The sequence below is a fragment of the Pezoporus wallicus genome, unplaced genomic scaffold (assembly GCF_028554395.1).
Source record: "Pezoporus wallicus isolate ANWC-B61680 ecotype Strahan unplaced genomic scaffold, APGP_CSIRO_Pwel_v1 contig_7339, whole genome shotgun sequence".
NCBI lineage: Eukaryota > Metazoa > Chordata > Aves > Psittaciformes > Psittacidae > Pezoporus > Pezoporus wallicus.
The window spans coordinates 1,361,595-1,376,663 of NW_026636333.1; the positions used below are offsets into that span (position 1 = coordinate 1,361,595).

A 15,069-nucleotide genomic window follows, 5' to 3' on the forward strand; every position below is an offset into this window, starting at 1 on the left:
CCTGGAGAAAGTGGAGGTTTCCAGGCTCTCCCACTGAGGATCTTCCAGGGCAAAGTAGTATTTTGACTGCCCTGGAGGTAGCCTTAACTTGAGGAAAAAAAAAAGACAAATTATCAAGGTGCCGACTGTCTTACAGTCTGGGATCTCTTTCGTTAGCTTCTACTCTTTCAGCCTCTTTCTTCCTAGCTGCCTTTCAGTTCTCAGAGTATGAAGCCAGGTTTTAAAACTGGAAACTGAAGTAGAAGTGTTAAGTGACTCAATCAGAGAAAATGTAATGTAGAGTTCAGAAACTCCAAACTCCCAACATAGGAATCACCAAATAGCCCTCCCTGGAATGATTAAACCGTCATATGGGGATGAGGCAGACAACCCTATTGGGCTGCTAGTGATGTGGTTCTGATGAAACTTGCTCTTTAGCTCATGATGAGACTATCAATTCTTCTGGCCCCAGTGTGCTGCTGTTACAGAGGAAGCAAAGTCACCCTGTTGGGACGCAGTATTCCTCTGCTAAGTTCTTACAGAGCTGGTGGGCACTAATCCAGAGATATTATCCACTAGTGGCTTTTCCACCTAGGCCAGGCACACATGTGAACATGAATATACATCTGCTTGGCTTATTTGCAGAGCATTTTGTAGTGAATTTGCTTCTTAAAGCACATTCTTCATCGTATTGGGGAAACAGCAAGTTAATATTTAACCTTCCCCCACTGAGAGATTTAGTAAGTCTTTATCTCCTTGCTGTAAATTCGTAGTACCAGTGTCAGAAAAGATGTTCATCAGCACTTATTTCCTGGATGACTTCAGAAATATCAAGACAAACTGCACTTATTTAAGGGTACATTTCTCAATGCTCACAGGCTTTCCTGCTGCTTTAACATCAGCAACCATTTAAGCACTCTATAAGCTTTCAGTATTTTTCCTAACTTGGTATAAGCAAATATTGATCGTGACTAAGATAGTAATTGAGTTCATTCATGATAATAGATGGTCCATTGGCTGCACCCATTAAAGCTTCTTTAAAAGCAAGAAACAACTTTAATTGCCTGGAGAGACATGGGATGATATTGCAGCAGATTGGAACCTATTAATAACAGTAAATTCAACGTTTATCCTAGCTTGTTTATGCTTGTTAGTATTAAAGCTTCACATGGAGTAGAAAGATGACTAAAAGGGGCATTCCAGCCATAATACTAGCCTGATTATGCAGCTTTTATAAAACACCCTCTTTAATCAGTAAGAATATCTTCATACAGAGCTGAGGAACTTTCTTAAGAAGAGCCTGTTGTCAATGAGATGTTTTTGGTTTTTTTTTTCTTCATTATCTGAAAGAGCTGTAAATCTGGCATTTGTTTTATCCCTATAATTTTGTTTGCTATAGGAACAGAGGACCAGAAGGGATCAGCATATTCTTAGGAGTTACTGCACAGGAAGGATGCACACAGTTTATAAACTTACAGTGTCTGTGTCTACTTGAAAAACAGAAGCAATTACAAATATGTCATGATACAAATATGAGTTATTTGAGGGGCTTTTCATAGAATCACAAAATGGTTTGGGCTGGAAGGGACCTTAAAGCTCATCCAGTTCCAACCCCCTGCCACAGGCAGGGACACTTTCCACTAGACCAGGTTGCCTCAAGCCCCATCCAGCCTGGCCTTGAACACTGCCAGGGATGGGGCAGCATCTTTTATAAGCCAAGACCTTCAAGTTAATTGACAAAAAGCTGCTTCAGGCTAATAGTGGTGAGCAGATGTATCTCAGTGCCTCTCACTTTCCAGTGAACCTTGGTACCCAGGCAATAAGTTTCACTTTTGTAGAAATGCAAGCAGAAAAAGCTTGCCAAGAAGAGAGGATTAGTAATTTAGGGATGAGGGTAGGGTACCTTTTTCATGTTATTATTTCAGAACCTCACAGTCTTCCTTCAGTCCTCAGCATCACCAGTGAGCATCACCAGCTCTGCAAGGAAGAGAGCTGTTGGGTTTCCTTAGCTTTGTCTTGGAGCTCTGTGACCTGATAGCACAGCTACTCCTTTATATACCCCAAAGCACCTGAGACACAATTTCAAACTGGGATGGTGGGGTTTCCTAACCATGCTGCACCAGGAGAAATAGTAAAACAGATCTCTGGCTTCTTCAGCCTATTATCTACACTGGATATTAGCTGCAACCAACTGCTTCATTAAAATTGGCAGCCATATGAAGAGGACTCTTGAGGATAGTTTCCATTGCACTCTGCAGTATACAGAGCTTGAGACTTGTTTTCTGGATTTACAATGAAATGAAATATCACATTTATTATGAGGTCATTCCACTTTTTTTTTTTAATTAAAAAAAAATACAAAACAACCCATCTGTGTTTGGCAGTGTATCTGAAGCTGATATCAGCAACATCTGGGAGCACAGAGTTACACCTCACAGATGCTGAGCAACAACCTCACTGCAGCTAATGACAAAGGCGTTTGTTCATCGCATATGAAAATTAGGCCCCAGGCCAAGGTTTTCTCATTTAAAGTTAGGCACTGCAGTCACACTGAGTATCACAAGTGTGTTCTAAATGTGCCTGCAACAGCACTGCATTTTTCAGATGTGAAAGTCCTCTGCAGTTAAGTATTACTCTCCTTTTTATCTAACCTGAAAAGTTGAGAGCAAACGCAAATGGATAGTTGAGAGATCTGTCACACAGAAAGGTAAGATGCCCACTGATCTCTTTAGGAATTCACAGCCATCCATTCCTGGGCAGTCACTGAATTTTTGGGGAAGTATTACTTTAGGGAATTAATGAGAAAAAGCAACCTCTAAGTGCAGTGGGTTCATCTTCATTAAACAGTTTGCTGATTCTGCTGTCAGCCCTCAATATCGGCATATCAGTGGAGTGAGAAGTCCACTCCCTCAAATCTCTTGCATATGCACTTAACTGTTCATTATTTCCCTCACAATGCTTGACTCAGCATTAAATTAACCTCACTGACAGAAGGTGAATAGCTGTCATTATTTTTGGCTTTGAAATGGGAAAAAATCATGCTTCTGTGATAACATAACAAACATCAAGCAGAATGATCAGATGTATACACCTGCCTGAATGTAAGGTCACAGTGCACCTCTCAGAAAAGGTCATTTTCACTCCATTTGAAATAAGACAAGATGTGATCTATGATCCTAACATGATAATCCAAGACCCTCAGTGAACTTTTTCCATTTCCAGAGAATGAGATGTAAGAGTGTTACTGCCTATATGGAATTCAGAAATTGTTTCAAAGCCGCTGTGATGTGCCTAGAAAGCAGACCTCAGATATTTTACTCGCAGCAATTTTGGGGGACTCTGTCTGTGTACTAAGGAGATAGTCTGGCTGATGTTCTGAAACAGCAAACCCACAAATACTGGGTGAAATGAAACCCAGTATGGCTTGGCTGCAGAGGCTGGCATTCAAAAAGTAGGAAAATCCCAGATGGGTGATTCAAAAAGCCCATGTATCAGTAGGAAACTTGAAAGCCATACAGCATGACAACCTGGACAAAAAGTCAGAAGAGTGTCAGGGACTTGAGGTTTGGACAGGCAAGAGGAAGGCAGTTTGCCCCCCTTAAGAGGGGGCTAGGTGAGTGAGAACAGATACAGCTGCACAATGGAGACAAGTTCTGTGTTTCAGAGGAAAAGCCATGACCTCAAGAGGATTCCTGAGCACCTCAAAATCCTGAGAACCTGTGAGTAGTAAGGAAATGGAGGCACAGAAGTGTACAGAATGTTTTATTATTTCCTTGCATACATAGAATCAAAGAATAGTTTGGGTTGGAAAGGACCTTAAGATCATCAAGTTCCAACCCGCTGCCATGGGCAGGGACACCTCACACTAGACCATGTCTCCCAAGGCTCTGGCCAGCCTGGCCTTGAACACTGCCAGGGGTGGAGCATTTACCACTTCCTTGGGCAACCTGTTCCAGTGCCTCACCAACTCTCACAATAAAGAACTTCTTCCTTATATCTGACCTGTTATTCCCCTGTTTGAGTTTAAACCCATTACCTGTTGTCCTATCACTACATCAGCTGTAAAGTAAAAAGTGATTGTGCTTCTGAATCTTTTCATAAGCACCTCTGTATGCTTTAGCCACACTAAAAAACTGAAGAAGTGAATTGTAAGTCCAGAGCACCTACCAGGAAAATCCTTTAAGCCATAAAGCGCTTAGAACTACACCTGGGGACTCAGATAAGCTAAGTTATGGGCTACTCTTCCTCTGCAAGGTTCAGAGGAAGGGAACCTGTGCCCAAACTTCACTGACTGCAGTCTATTCTGATAAATGTGTTGGGGAGAAGGGAAGACCCAAATAGGAGCTGCCTAATGAGTACCTGGGCAGCAAGAGCTCTTGCTGGTGTGAAAGCAAGGCACACCAACAGCCGTGAGGCCTTGTCTCTGGGAACTGTGGTTTGTACCAGTCAGTATAGGACCAGGCTTCACACTGGGCACAATACATTGTGCTGATTTCCCAACATAGCTCTTTTGAATTAATATGCTCAACTGAGTCCTCTTGGTAAAACTGCTTCCCAGATACAGAGTTCCTCTGCAAGGTCCTTTGCTGTCTGTGAAACAGAAATGTTGTAGCTAGCTTGACTGCTTTTGAAATTTCAACCATCACTTTGCCATAAAATTGGCCTTTTCCCTCTTGTGAGCACAATTCACTTGAGGGCACTGAAGCAAGGCAGGTTCATATTTGTGCCTGTATATTGCTCATTCAGGTGATCAGGGAGGAAGTCACACTTCATTGCTGATGTGTTTGACCCTACATGGGATGAAAATCACAACACAGACTGCACAAACACGATGCTTACCTGCTTCCACCCTGCTCTGTTCTTACCCATAGGCTTTATAACCTCTCTTATACACACCAGCATCCAAAGGGATGTAAACTCTGGTGCAGATTTAGAAGCAGACTGCTGCATTTCAGCAATGTGAGGCAGAGCAAAATCACAGGAAAGGTAATGCTGTCAAATATCCCCATGCTATTTTACATGGCACCACAAGGAAGATGAGACCAGATAACTCTATTTCTTTGGAAATAAGAATGACATTTCCCCTATTTATAAACACAGTAATTCATCTTCCTCCACTTTTGTCCTCAAACTTGCTTTATAGGGTGTTTTTTCCCATTTTGTAGCCTGACACATTTTCAGTATTGATTTGTTTGTTTTTCTTAATGGGCGAACCTGTTGTACTGATGTACCCTGGTGCTGGGTGATATTAACAATCAGTGAGTGGTTCATGGCTGACACTTGAGAGTGCAGGCATTAAGTGATGGATTAAACTTGTCATTCAAGAGCTCCATCCTGCTTTTATCTGTGGCGTGCTTTGTCCTTGATAAAGATTCTTCCCAAATAAGAAAAAATGCTTGGATAAGAAAAGAGGAGAGATGAATCTGGGTAAAAGTGAGAAAATATTTCATACAAGTGATGAGTCATCTATTTTTATTTGCCATGGGATGTGTGAAAGCTGTGACTAGTAGGGGATACCCAGTGAAAAAGAAGCAGCTTGGCTGGAATTGAGCACCAAATTTGCGATCAGGCTCTTAATTAGAACACAAACACTGTCAAATAGTACCATTATCACCTATAATTGGTCCAACAGAAAGAAACACTAATTGTGACATTAGCAGCCAGAATGCTTTCAGGAGGGATCTCTGTTAAAATGCAAACACACTCATTGACATGATGAGGAAGATGAGAAAAAGAAGCTAATAAAAGAGACTATTATGCTTTATCTTGGCAAATGGAAAGCTACTTTAGAAATACTCAATAGCTAAAGAAAGGACGGGTACCTTAAGCAAAGGAGTAAATGAAATAATGAGCATTGTTGATTCAATGCCACTGTCTTAGGGAGCCAGAGTGATTACAATGTGATAAGCAAGACCCGGAATTTCCTTTCTGCGTCATTAGTGTAAATTCTAAATAGCTGCATTGAAGTCAGTACGGTTGAGATTTACAGGCTTCCAGATCTGGCCCCTCAATTACAGGCTCTGGATCAAAGTCTTGCTCTTTCTGGGACTCTGAGCAGCAAGGCAGAGAGTAAGGAAACCGTAGAATCATAGAATGGTTTGAGTTGGAAAGGACCTTAAGATCATCCAGTTCCAACCCCCCCTGCCACGGGCAGGGACACCTCACACTAAACCATGTCACCCAAGGCTCTGTCCAACCTGGCCTTGAACACTGCCAGGGGTGAAGCATTTGCCACTTCTCTGGGCAACCTGTTCCAGTGCCTCACCACCCTCACAGTAAAGAACTTCCTTGTATCCATCTATCAATCACCTCTTGTCCTATCACTACAGTCCTTGATGAAGAGTCCCTCCCTAGCATCCTTGTAGGCCCCCTTCAGATACTGGAAGGCTTCTCTGAGGTCTCCAGCAGCTTCTCTTCTCCAGGCTGAATCAACCCATGCGTTTCATAAATCACATGCAAACTGATAAGCAATGTTCTGCCTAACCCAAAGGAGGAAAGATCTCCCAAAGAAAAGGTTGGGCTGTCAACTGGGTCATATTGGTCTACCACACCTGTCAGGCAGTTAAGCTCAGCAGGCTTGAGAAGCAAGACCACACTGTGGAGGTGTTCTTCAAGAAGTCTGCTCTATCCCAATGCAGTCCCAGACAAAATATACATAGCCATATCCCACCGGAATTCCCTCAGCTGGGAAGCTGCCAAGCTGACATGTCTAGTTACAGAAAATTTTATCTGGGACTGGTCTCCATCCTCAGCTCTCTTTAAATACTTGGTATGTACAGACACTTTGCTTTGTGCCCTTGCCACTGCACCTTGGATCTAATACATATGCAGAGTACAGATAACCCATATCTGGGGACTCAGTGGGAGGTGGCAAGAATAGATAGCATCTCCCTCTGTTCTGTACACTACCAGGAGTGCTTATACTCAGTAGTTGCTATTTCTTTCCAAACTCTAGCTGAAAACCACTCTTCCTAAACACCATTTCCTTGTTGATAGCTTGGGCTTCGTTCTTCAGCAGTATTTCTCTCCTTTTCCTTTAGTGACACCTTAACATGCCTGTCCAAATCACAGTCTCCACATCTGGCCATGCTGAAGCCTTTCCAACGCAGAGTTCCCTAAGGAGCTGACACTGTTTACGTTCTACAAGTACAAGCAGAAATGTTAAACCAAAGCAATTTCTGATGTCTGCTCAGTCTATTATATACCCATCTTCCACTCACAGTGCTCCAGCTCCCGAAAGTCTTCTGACTTTTGATTGCTTTGAGGCTGCATGACATTGCTCAACTCTGTCACCCCAGCAATATTTCCCATGAAGTTCTGGCAAAGGTTTGCTAGAATGTGGATATATGATGTTTTCTGGGTCTTTTCCAACATCTACACAGTTAACAATTAGAGCCCCAACAGATAATACGCTTTTCCTGGCACCGTTTTTGTAATGTTTGAGGTTGGTGAGTCTTTCATTGTCAGAATGTGCCTCCCAGGGGTGTCACCCCTTCAGCTCTTGTACACCGCTGTGCCTCTCCCAGTGAAGTCCCCTACCTGGTTTGTTCTCTTTTTTGCTGACACTGAAATGTAGATCTACCAATGTGACTTTTCCCCTCCACTGTAAAGGTTAGTACTGTATTTAATCCCCCCTTCCCTCATCCTTTGAGACTACCTTGCTTTTCCTCCACTTTTCAAAATTAACTGCCAGTGACAGAGTCAATTCATTAGCTAAATTAAAATCCTGGGAAGCATATTGTCCAGACCTGCTGAGCCCAGCCTAGCACAGTTGAACAAAGCATTTCCTTACCTGGCCTTCATTGCTAATGTGCATACCACTCCTCCTGTTAAAGACCAATGTGAAAAGGAGATTAAAAGGCAGGTCAGCAGCTCGCCCACTGGAGATCCCTCATTGATTTCTTTGCCTCTCTTCACTCATTAATGGGTCCATTTTCACTTTTTCTATGTATTAACAGCTGTTCCTATTTCATTTAAAGCCTATTAATAAAGTCACCTCTTCACTTCAGTTTTCAGCTCTAACCTGCTAGTGTTTTGTGGGAACAAAACAAAGTAATACAATGGGAAAAGTACACATATCCATAATGTGATGCACTACCTGATTTTCCTTGGACTGTCAACTGATAGTCTTTTACCTGCCATGAATCTCAGAATCCTATTTTTTTTCCCCAAGCACATGCAGATTTTCACTGAGTGCCGTGTGTGTTCTAGGAATGCAGCAGTGACTTCATCACTACCCAAATGCAGGCAAACACTGACCATCCTCCTTTTTTCTTGTCCCCAGGCACCTCAGGGCTTTTTCCGTATTGTTCCCAAGGGAACATCCCCCAGAAAGGTGGCAGAACCACTTGGGTCTGTACAGCTCCCATGGGAGTGACATTGCCCAGAAAAAAATTCTCTTACTCTTAGGTCTGGCCATGACAAAATCTTCTCCTGCTCAACAGCTTTTTTGGCAAATGTAGTAGAGGAGGCAGAGGCTGAAAAGGTAAGTGTGGGTGATTCAACTCCAGGTGACAGCACACACAGATACAAAGGGGGAATATGGGAGAAGACTGCAGTGTGCCACCACACATTCCAGTCTCATTCTGAAAGATTAGAGAGTGAAGTCCCCACTCATGCCAGCCTGACATACCACTGGGGTGCACTCTGACTTCCTCATTAAGATAAGGGTCAGTGAGATGCCTGTGTAATTTCCAAAATAAAGAGTAAACTTGAGGAGACATGGTCTGTCTTGGCAAGATACTGAGCATGAAGGAAACAATTGAATTGTTCTGTTCCTAGTACACGAGTTGAAAATCTGAATCATGGCCTGGGTCTAACCAGTTGCACTCAGTAGCAGGGTGACCAGCACCAAAGTGAGCCCAGCATTGGGCTCGGATCAGTTGAATCCCAGGGGAAAATACTGAGAACTGGAAGCTGTAGAAGTCCCACAGCAGTGACTTCATTCCATAACCCGCCTGTAGAGATTTTTAGAAATCCTGTGACCACCACAGCACTTCCTGTAGTAACTGTCAGTCTTCTCACTAGTGTGCAACACTCAGGTGGAGTAAGAGGAGAGTCCAAAATTACACAGTGAAGAGGGCAGGTTTGAGGATATAGTTCTTGATCCACAATTGCACGCATTTATATGATTATCCACTAGAAGAAAAGAAGAGGCTGAATGAAAAGCCCAATGGCCCATGATTAATTGAGTCCATTTGACTTTTTTTTCCAGTAAGGAATCTGAGCTCAAAGGAATAGCAGCACACAGACCCATTTGAAATACTTCTGTGTTGGATTTTATGTTACACAACACTTGTATGTATTTCAGTATGTTTTCAGTCGTGTTCCTCTCCTAAGAAAAGGAAAACCGAGCCCCAAAGTACCACTAAAGCTTAAAAGTGAAGGATTAGGGTTCACATCTTGGGCAGGTAAATCTAACAGGCCGTGAAATAGGAAATGCTGAGGGAAACCGAGTGTATGTCCAAAGCCCATTAGTGTCTCCTAGAGGAATGCCACCATCTTGGGTGGGCTTTGAATTAGTGCACCCGCACAAGGCTGAATACGGCACAAAAGAGGCTGTTTTGTCCCCTGTGAAGCCTGTTATCAAACTAGTCCTTCAGCCATTGCCCTGAAGTTCTTTCTGCAGCTCTTCTGTGCAGGAAAGGACCTTGATTCGCTTTCCCAGTGTCGCACCTGCAATCATGCTCCTTGGCACTACGATTATGGAGGCATTACACTGTGGTTCTGCTCCACAATATCTGTGGATTAACATTAATTTGATATAAGCAGAAGAACAACTGCATGACAGAATAATTGCACGCTAATGATTATATACTTAAAGTACCTGGCTTATAAAAATATACATGCATTAAGTATCAAACTCAAGAGATAATAATAAGTAATTAATTCATATAGGCAACTTCCAGAAATATGAATGAGTTATGATTAGATATCCTAAGGCACAGCACTAATGTAATTACAGTAATTATATTGTATTTATTAAAGGGAAAAAAGGGGGAAATCATTGCATGAACCTTTCTTAAGGCTGTTGTTTTCACTCTGAAATGGGAGAATTTTGCTCAGGTTTTTAGAATGTCTTACGCTTTAAGATGTCTCTTCCCCTACTTCTTACCATTTTTTTTTTCTCTCTCCTACAGAGGAAAGCCATCCAGGGTTGTTTTGGGATGCCAGCCTTTAAGGAAGGAAGGAAAGAAGCCAGGAAGGAAAGGAAGGGAAGGTAAGGAAAGAAAGGGAAGGTTGTAGGAAGAAGAAGGATGGCAGGAAAACCAAAGAGAGAAAGAGAGCAAACTGGACAGCTCTCTCCACCATTGGCTGCACAGAGACAGAGAAGGGAGAATAGAGGTGGGGAATGGGACCCCAGATCCTCTCACCACACATGGGGGGAGGCTGGGCTTGGGCACCAGTGCCCAACCCCACAAGGACATGCTCTTCCCAGAAGTCGTGCTCTTCCCAGAGTGCTGGGCCTGTCCCAGCCCCAAGCCAGGGGACCATACATCCCCACCCCATCCCCAGGAATCATATATCCCCAGTCCCATACCCAGGGACCGTACATCCCCTAGCCCATACCCGGGGACCATACATCCTCCAGCCTGTGTCAGGGAACCGTAACATCCCCAGCCCTGTGCCAGGGGACCACACATCCCCCAGCCTGTAGCTACGGACCATACATCCCCAGCCCCATACCGGGGGACCATATATCCCCCAGCCTGTGTCCGGGGACCGTATATCCATCAGCCTGTACCCGGGGACCATATATCCCTCAACGCATACCCAGACCATATACCCCCAGCCCCGTGCCATGACCCTACATCCTCAGCCCGTACTCTAGACCGCACATCCCCAGCCCCATACCCCAGCCCGTGCCGGGCCGTGCCCCGCGCCGTGGCTGCCGGCCCATTTTTTTCTCAATGAACGCACTCGCCGCCGCGCTCCCGGTCCCCGCCCGCCCCGCCCCGCCCCCGCTGTATTTGCATAATGAGGGCTACCGGGCACGGCATTGGCTGCCGGCGGGCGGGCTCGGGCGTGATGTCAGCGCTCGCCGGGTAATGCCTGCGTTGTGGCGGGTAGTTGGAGCGGGCAAAGCCCGCGTAGCGGCGGCTACGGGCGCACCGGCTCGGTGGTCCCGGCCCCGCTCTCCCCGCCTTCCGCAGCGGACCGGCCCAGCCCCGCATCGCGCTCCGAGGGCGGACCGGCCCGGCGCAGGGCTCCCCGGCGCCGCTCCGTGGCAGCCAGCCTTGCGGGCCGGGTCATGGCGGGGTACAGGCTGCCCGCACGCCTCCTGGCTGCCGCCTGCCTCGCCCTGAGCTTGGCCCCGGGAGTGGTGGGGCCGCGGGAGAGTCCGGGTCTCTCGCGGGTGCAGAGGAGGAGCCTGGCAGTGGACTTCGTCGTACCCTCGCTGTTCCGCACCTACGTACGGGAGCTGGTGCTGGGGCAGCCGGGGCGCGCCGTGGCGCGGTGCCGCTTGCGCCTGGACTGCGCGCCCCTGCTCCGCGCTGCCCGCGGGGGGCTGCCGCGGGCCGCGCCACCCGCCTCCCCCGGCGGGCCCTCGGCGGCCGGGCGGCGGCTGCGGCGCGCCAAGCAGCTGGTGCTGGAGGTGGGCGAGGGCAGCCTGCGGGACGGCTGCTCCGGCGAGCCGCCGCCGGGCTCCGGCGGGGCGCATCTGGAGTTCAACCTCACCGAGCTCTTCTCCTGGTGGCTCCGCGCCGGCGACGGGCGGCTGCGGGTGCGGCTGATGCCCGAGCGCCGCGGCGCCCTCCCAGGCAGCGAGCGCGGGATGTCGGCGGCCATCCGCGCCGCCCGTCCCCGCCTCCTCTTTCACGTCTCCGCGGCAGGTGAGCCGTGCGTTGCATGCCGCGCACCGCACCGCGCCGGGCAGCGCCCCTCGACCGCCCCCGCCGCGTGCGACCCCGCGGAGCCCCCGCGTTCATGGAGTCCTGGCTGTGCAGCGTGCTCGGTTCACTGGGACGCGCGTCCAGCCCCTCCGCTCCGTAGCCCCGGTCGCCGTAACCCCCTGTCACCATAGCCCCGGTCATCGGCAGCCCGACGGGTGCGGGAGGCGCAGCTTTTCCCGAGCAGTCGCGCCTTCCCCTAACAGCTTGTCCTTAAGGAGATTTACCGGTGCAGAATGTATGGAGGAGCTTTTGTGGGGGCTATTTTGAAAGCGCTGAGGGATTTTAACGAAATGCCAAGAGTTGGTTTGTGCCAGACAGCCTCAAGTGAACCTCAGGGCTTAAAGTGTCATTAGTCGAAGGACAGCAAGGTCAGGTTCTTTGAAAGTTAAAAAACAGCATGCTAAAAAGGGAAGCTTCCTCAAAGTGCTGCATGTGATTCCAAGGTTACATACTGTCAGACTTAAGGGAACAGCACAAATATTTCCAAAGCTGGGGCTGGCTGCCGAATTTGTATGTTAATGTTATGGGCTATTCGTATCGATAATATAGCTCTTCTTGAAACATACGAGGTAATGGCTGACAGACAAAGCTGCAAGAAGGTGTTTTTCCTCCAAGTTTCATGCATCTGCGAGTTAATTTCTATCCCTTTTAAAACCAGAAAGGACCCTTAGTGAACCACGCTGTATCAGCTACTGTAAGACAAGAAGTTGTACAGCTGAGGATGCTCATGTAGCGCTAGTACTGATGTGAAGAGAGAACCTTCCTTAAAGTTTTGGCTCTGGGTGGCAGGGATTTGTAGCCAGGGTATGGAGCAATTCCATTACCTCAAATCAAGGCTCTGCTTTGGGCCAGTGGCCAAGAGAGATTTCCACTCCCTGTGTGCATTGTACCTTTAACACGAGCTCTGATTCATGCTCTCCCACTAAAAGAATATAATACCTAGAGGGCTGCAGGGCCAAATAATTTGTCACAGTGAGTTTGGTTAGGTAGCTTTTATGAAGCTGGGTAGAAGTCAATGGTGTGTCCCTGAGTAGCCACCTACTTAATGGACCACAGAATGTACTTAAGTAAATTCACAGGAGGTGAGAGAAGTCAGTGCTGGGTTTGGAATACAAAGTTGGAGCAACTGATTTTCTTACCCTCAGCTGAATAACTACACACTGAAAGCATCGCACTGCTGCTGCCTGAAACAAAATCAAAGCAGGCTGTCAGAGCAGCCTGGGGGTGTGAGTCTTACACTCGCGGCTGAAGTGAGGAACCTGGGCTGCCAATTCTGGCAGGGATAGTGCAGAGGTGCTGCCTACCACAAGGTGGCCGGGAGAGGCCAAAGAGGCCAGCACACCTCCTTCCAGCAGGTCTTACCTTGCTCCTCTGCAGTAAAAAAAGAGAAGAATTAATTAAAATTAAAGGCGCCAAACCCTACTATCTTTTCTTTTTCTGTTTGGGGAATTTATTGTGGTTAGCAGTTGTTTTGCTTTACGGATCTCCCTTTCTGGCAGTGATGATACAGCCTTAGCTTTTAGTGCTTTCTTGACTCCAGTGATTATAGCAGTAAGGCAGCTGGAGGGCATACGTTTGTCTTCTTTGAGGATGAAGGTGTGTTTTTAACCTGGGTAAGGTGTATAAATGTGAACCTAGAGGTGCTCTGATCTTGTGAATACACTGCAGATGGAGCTTTAACCAAAGTTAGTAAAACCCACAGGCTTTTTGTGTTGTCTGTTGTCTTGCTGTTGAGAGGAAATGCATGTTTTCCATGACAGATAAGTAGCAGTTAGCTATGCCCCTGACAAATCCTGCTGGAGACAAGGCTTTGCTGCTCTTCCTGCAACAGAGTCGTGCAAAGTCAGTTGTAGGGGATGCAGGAAAAGGAGAAGCAGAGGGAAGGAGTATGGACTTCATTTACCTATATCACAGTCATAACTTCTAGTAGCTGTCCATAATCTGTAAAAACCCTACTTTCCTCTTGAATTCTACACCAAGGTTGCTAACATGCATAAGTTGTGTCACTAACAGGTTACATCTCTTTTTACAGCAGTGATGCCTTAGTGCAGTTCTCCTGTTACCTGGCTTTGTACTGGCTTTGGTACATGGGTTTGTTTAAAAACACTACAAATCCATCCTTGCTGCTTTGGTGCTGTATGTGAACACTGTGTGTCACTGCCATACCTGAATTTGCCCTTGTAGCCCTGCTGACAGCGGGATGTGCTGACACAGTGATCACAGGATGAGCAGCATTCACCAGCCCTGAAGGGTGCAGATTCCAGCAAGTATTAAGACCACTGCAGCTAATGTGGTGTTAACTTAACTAAAAGCCCTTCCTCAGGCAACTGAGCCTTTCCTGCGTTGGGTAAGCTATCTGCAGATGGGTTGCAAACAACACAATCCTCCCATCAACAATGTAAAGCTGCTTCACTTATGGTGACGCACTTAGCTTTTTATTTCTGCTTTTCTCTCTTGTGCTGGGGATGCCCCGGATTGCAGTACTTCCCAGGAAAAAGATAGAATTGCCTTGCTAAATTACTTTAGCCAAATTAGTCACAGAGAACAGAGAATGAAATATATTTTAGGATGAAAAAAAATTGCAAGGGGAGGAATTCCCATTGACATTAAGGGTGACAACTGAGCCCTATAACTAGGGCTTTATTCTCTTTAACTGTTCTACTCTCCAGTGCTGGCTCAGGGATATTTAAGTGGAGTGAACCTTTTCCCTTCTCAACAGCATGTTTGCACAAAGCTTAAAGCAATTGGTCTCAGTGTGTTATTGAACAGTTAGTAAAGGATGTGCTTACTGGACTGCTCTTGTTTAACACACAGACCATAAAGTTCACAGGAATTTCTGTAGGGCTCTCCTGCGTAAGTGCTCAATGTCAGATTTCTCTCACACACTCATCCTCCTGGAACAGAGCAACATGCAAGAAAAAGCTTCCATTTAGAGAATGGAAGTCCTCAGCCCACCTGCCACTTCTGTGCCAGCTTGGCCTTTGCAAAATCAGGTAGCAGGGAGTTTTCCTCTCTTGGAATACTTTCAGAATTCAGATTTTCTGCTTCTCCCTCCCCCAGTGCTTCTCTGGGACAAAAAAGGTCAAATCAATGTCAATCATTTCTGTGGGAGGGCACATCACAGAAAATGGAGAGGAGGGGAAGGGTGAGCTTGGAGAAGGTTGCAGTGCTGCAAGTCTAATATATTTTAGGCAAA

The 15,069-nt window shown here is 46.4% G+C and overlaps 1 protein-coding gene across 1 annotated transcript in view; it reads left to right on the forward strand.

The window, feature by feature from the left end:
- The first annotated feature begins 11,630 nt into the window (after positions 1-11,630).
- Positions 11,631-15,069, forward strand: part of ALK (ALK receptor tyrosine kinase) — a 311,567-nt gene continuing 308,128 nt past the window's right edge. The window contains exon 1 of the mRNA XM_057400067.1: positions 11,631-11,813. Within this exon, the coding sequence (XP_057256050.1) occupies positions 11,714-11,813 (100 nt within the window). The 5' untranslated portion in view covers positions 11,631-11,713. The remainder of the gene's footprint in view (positions 11,814-15,069) is intronic.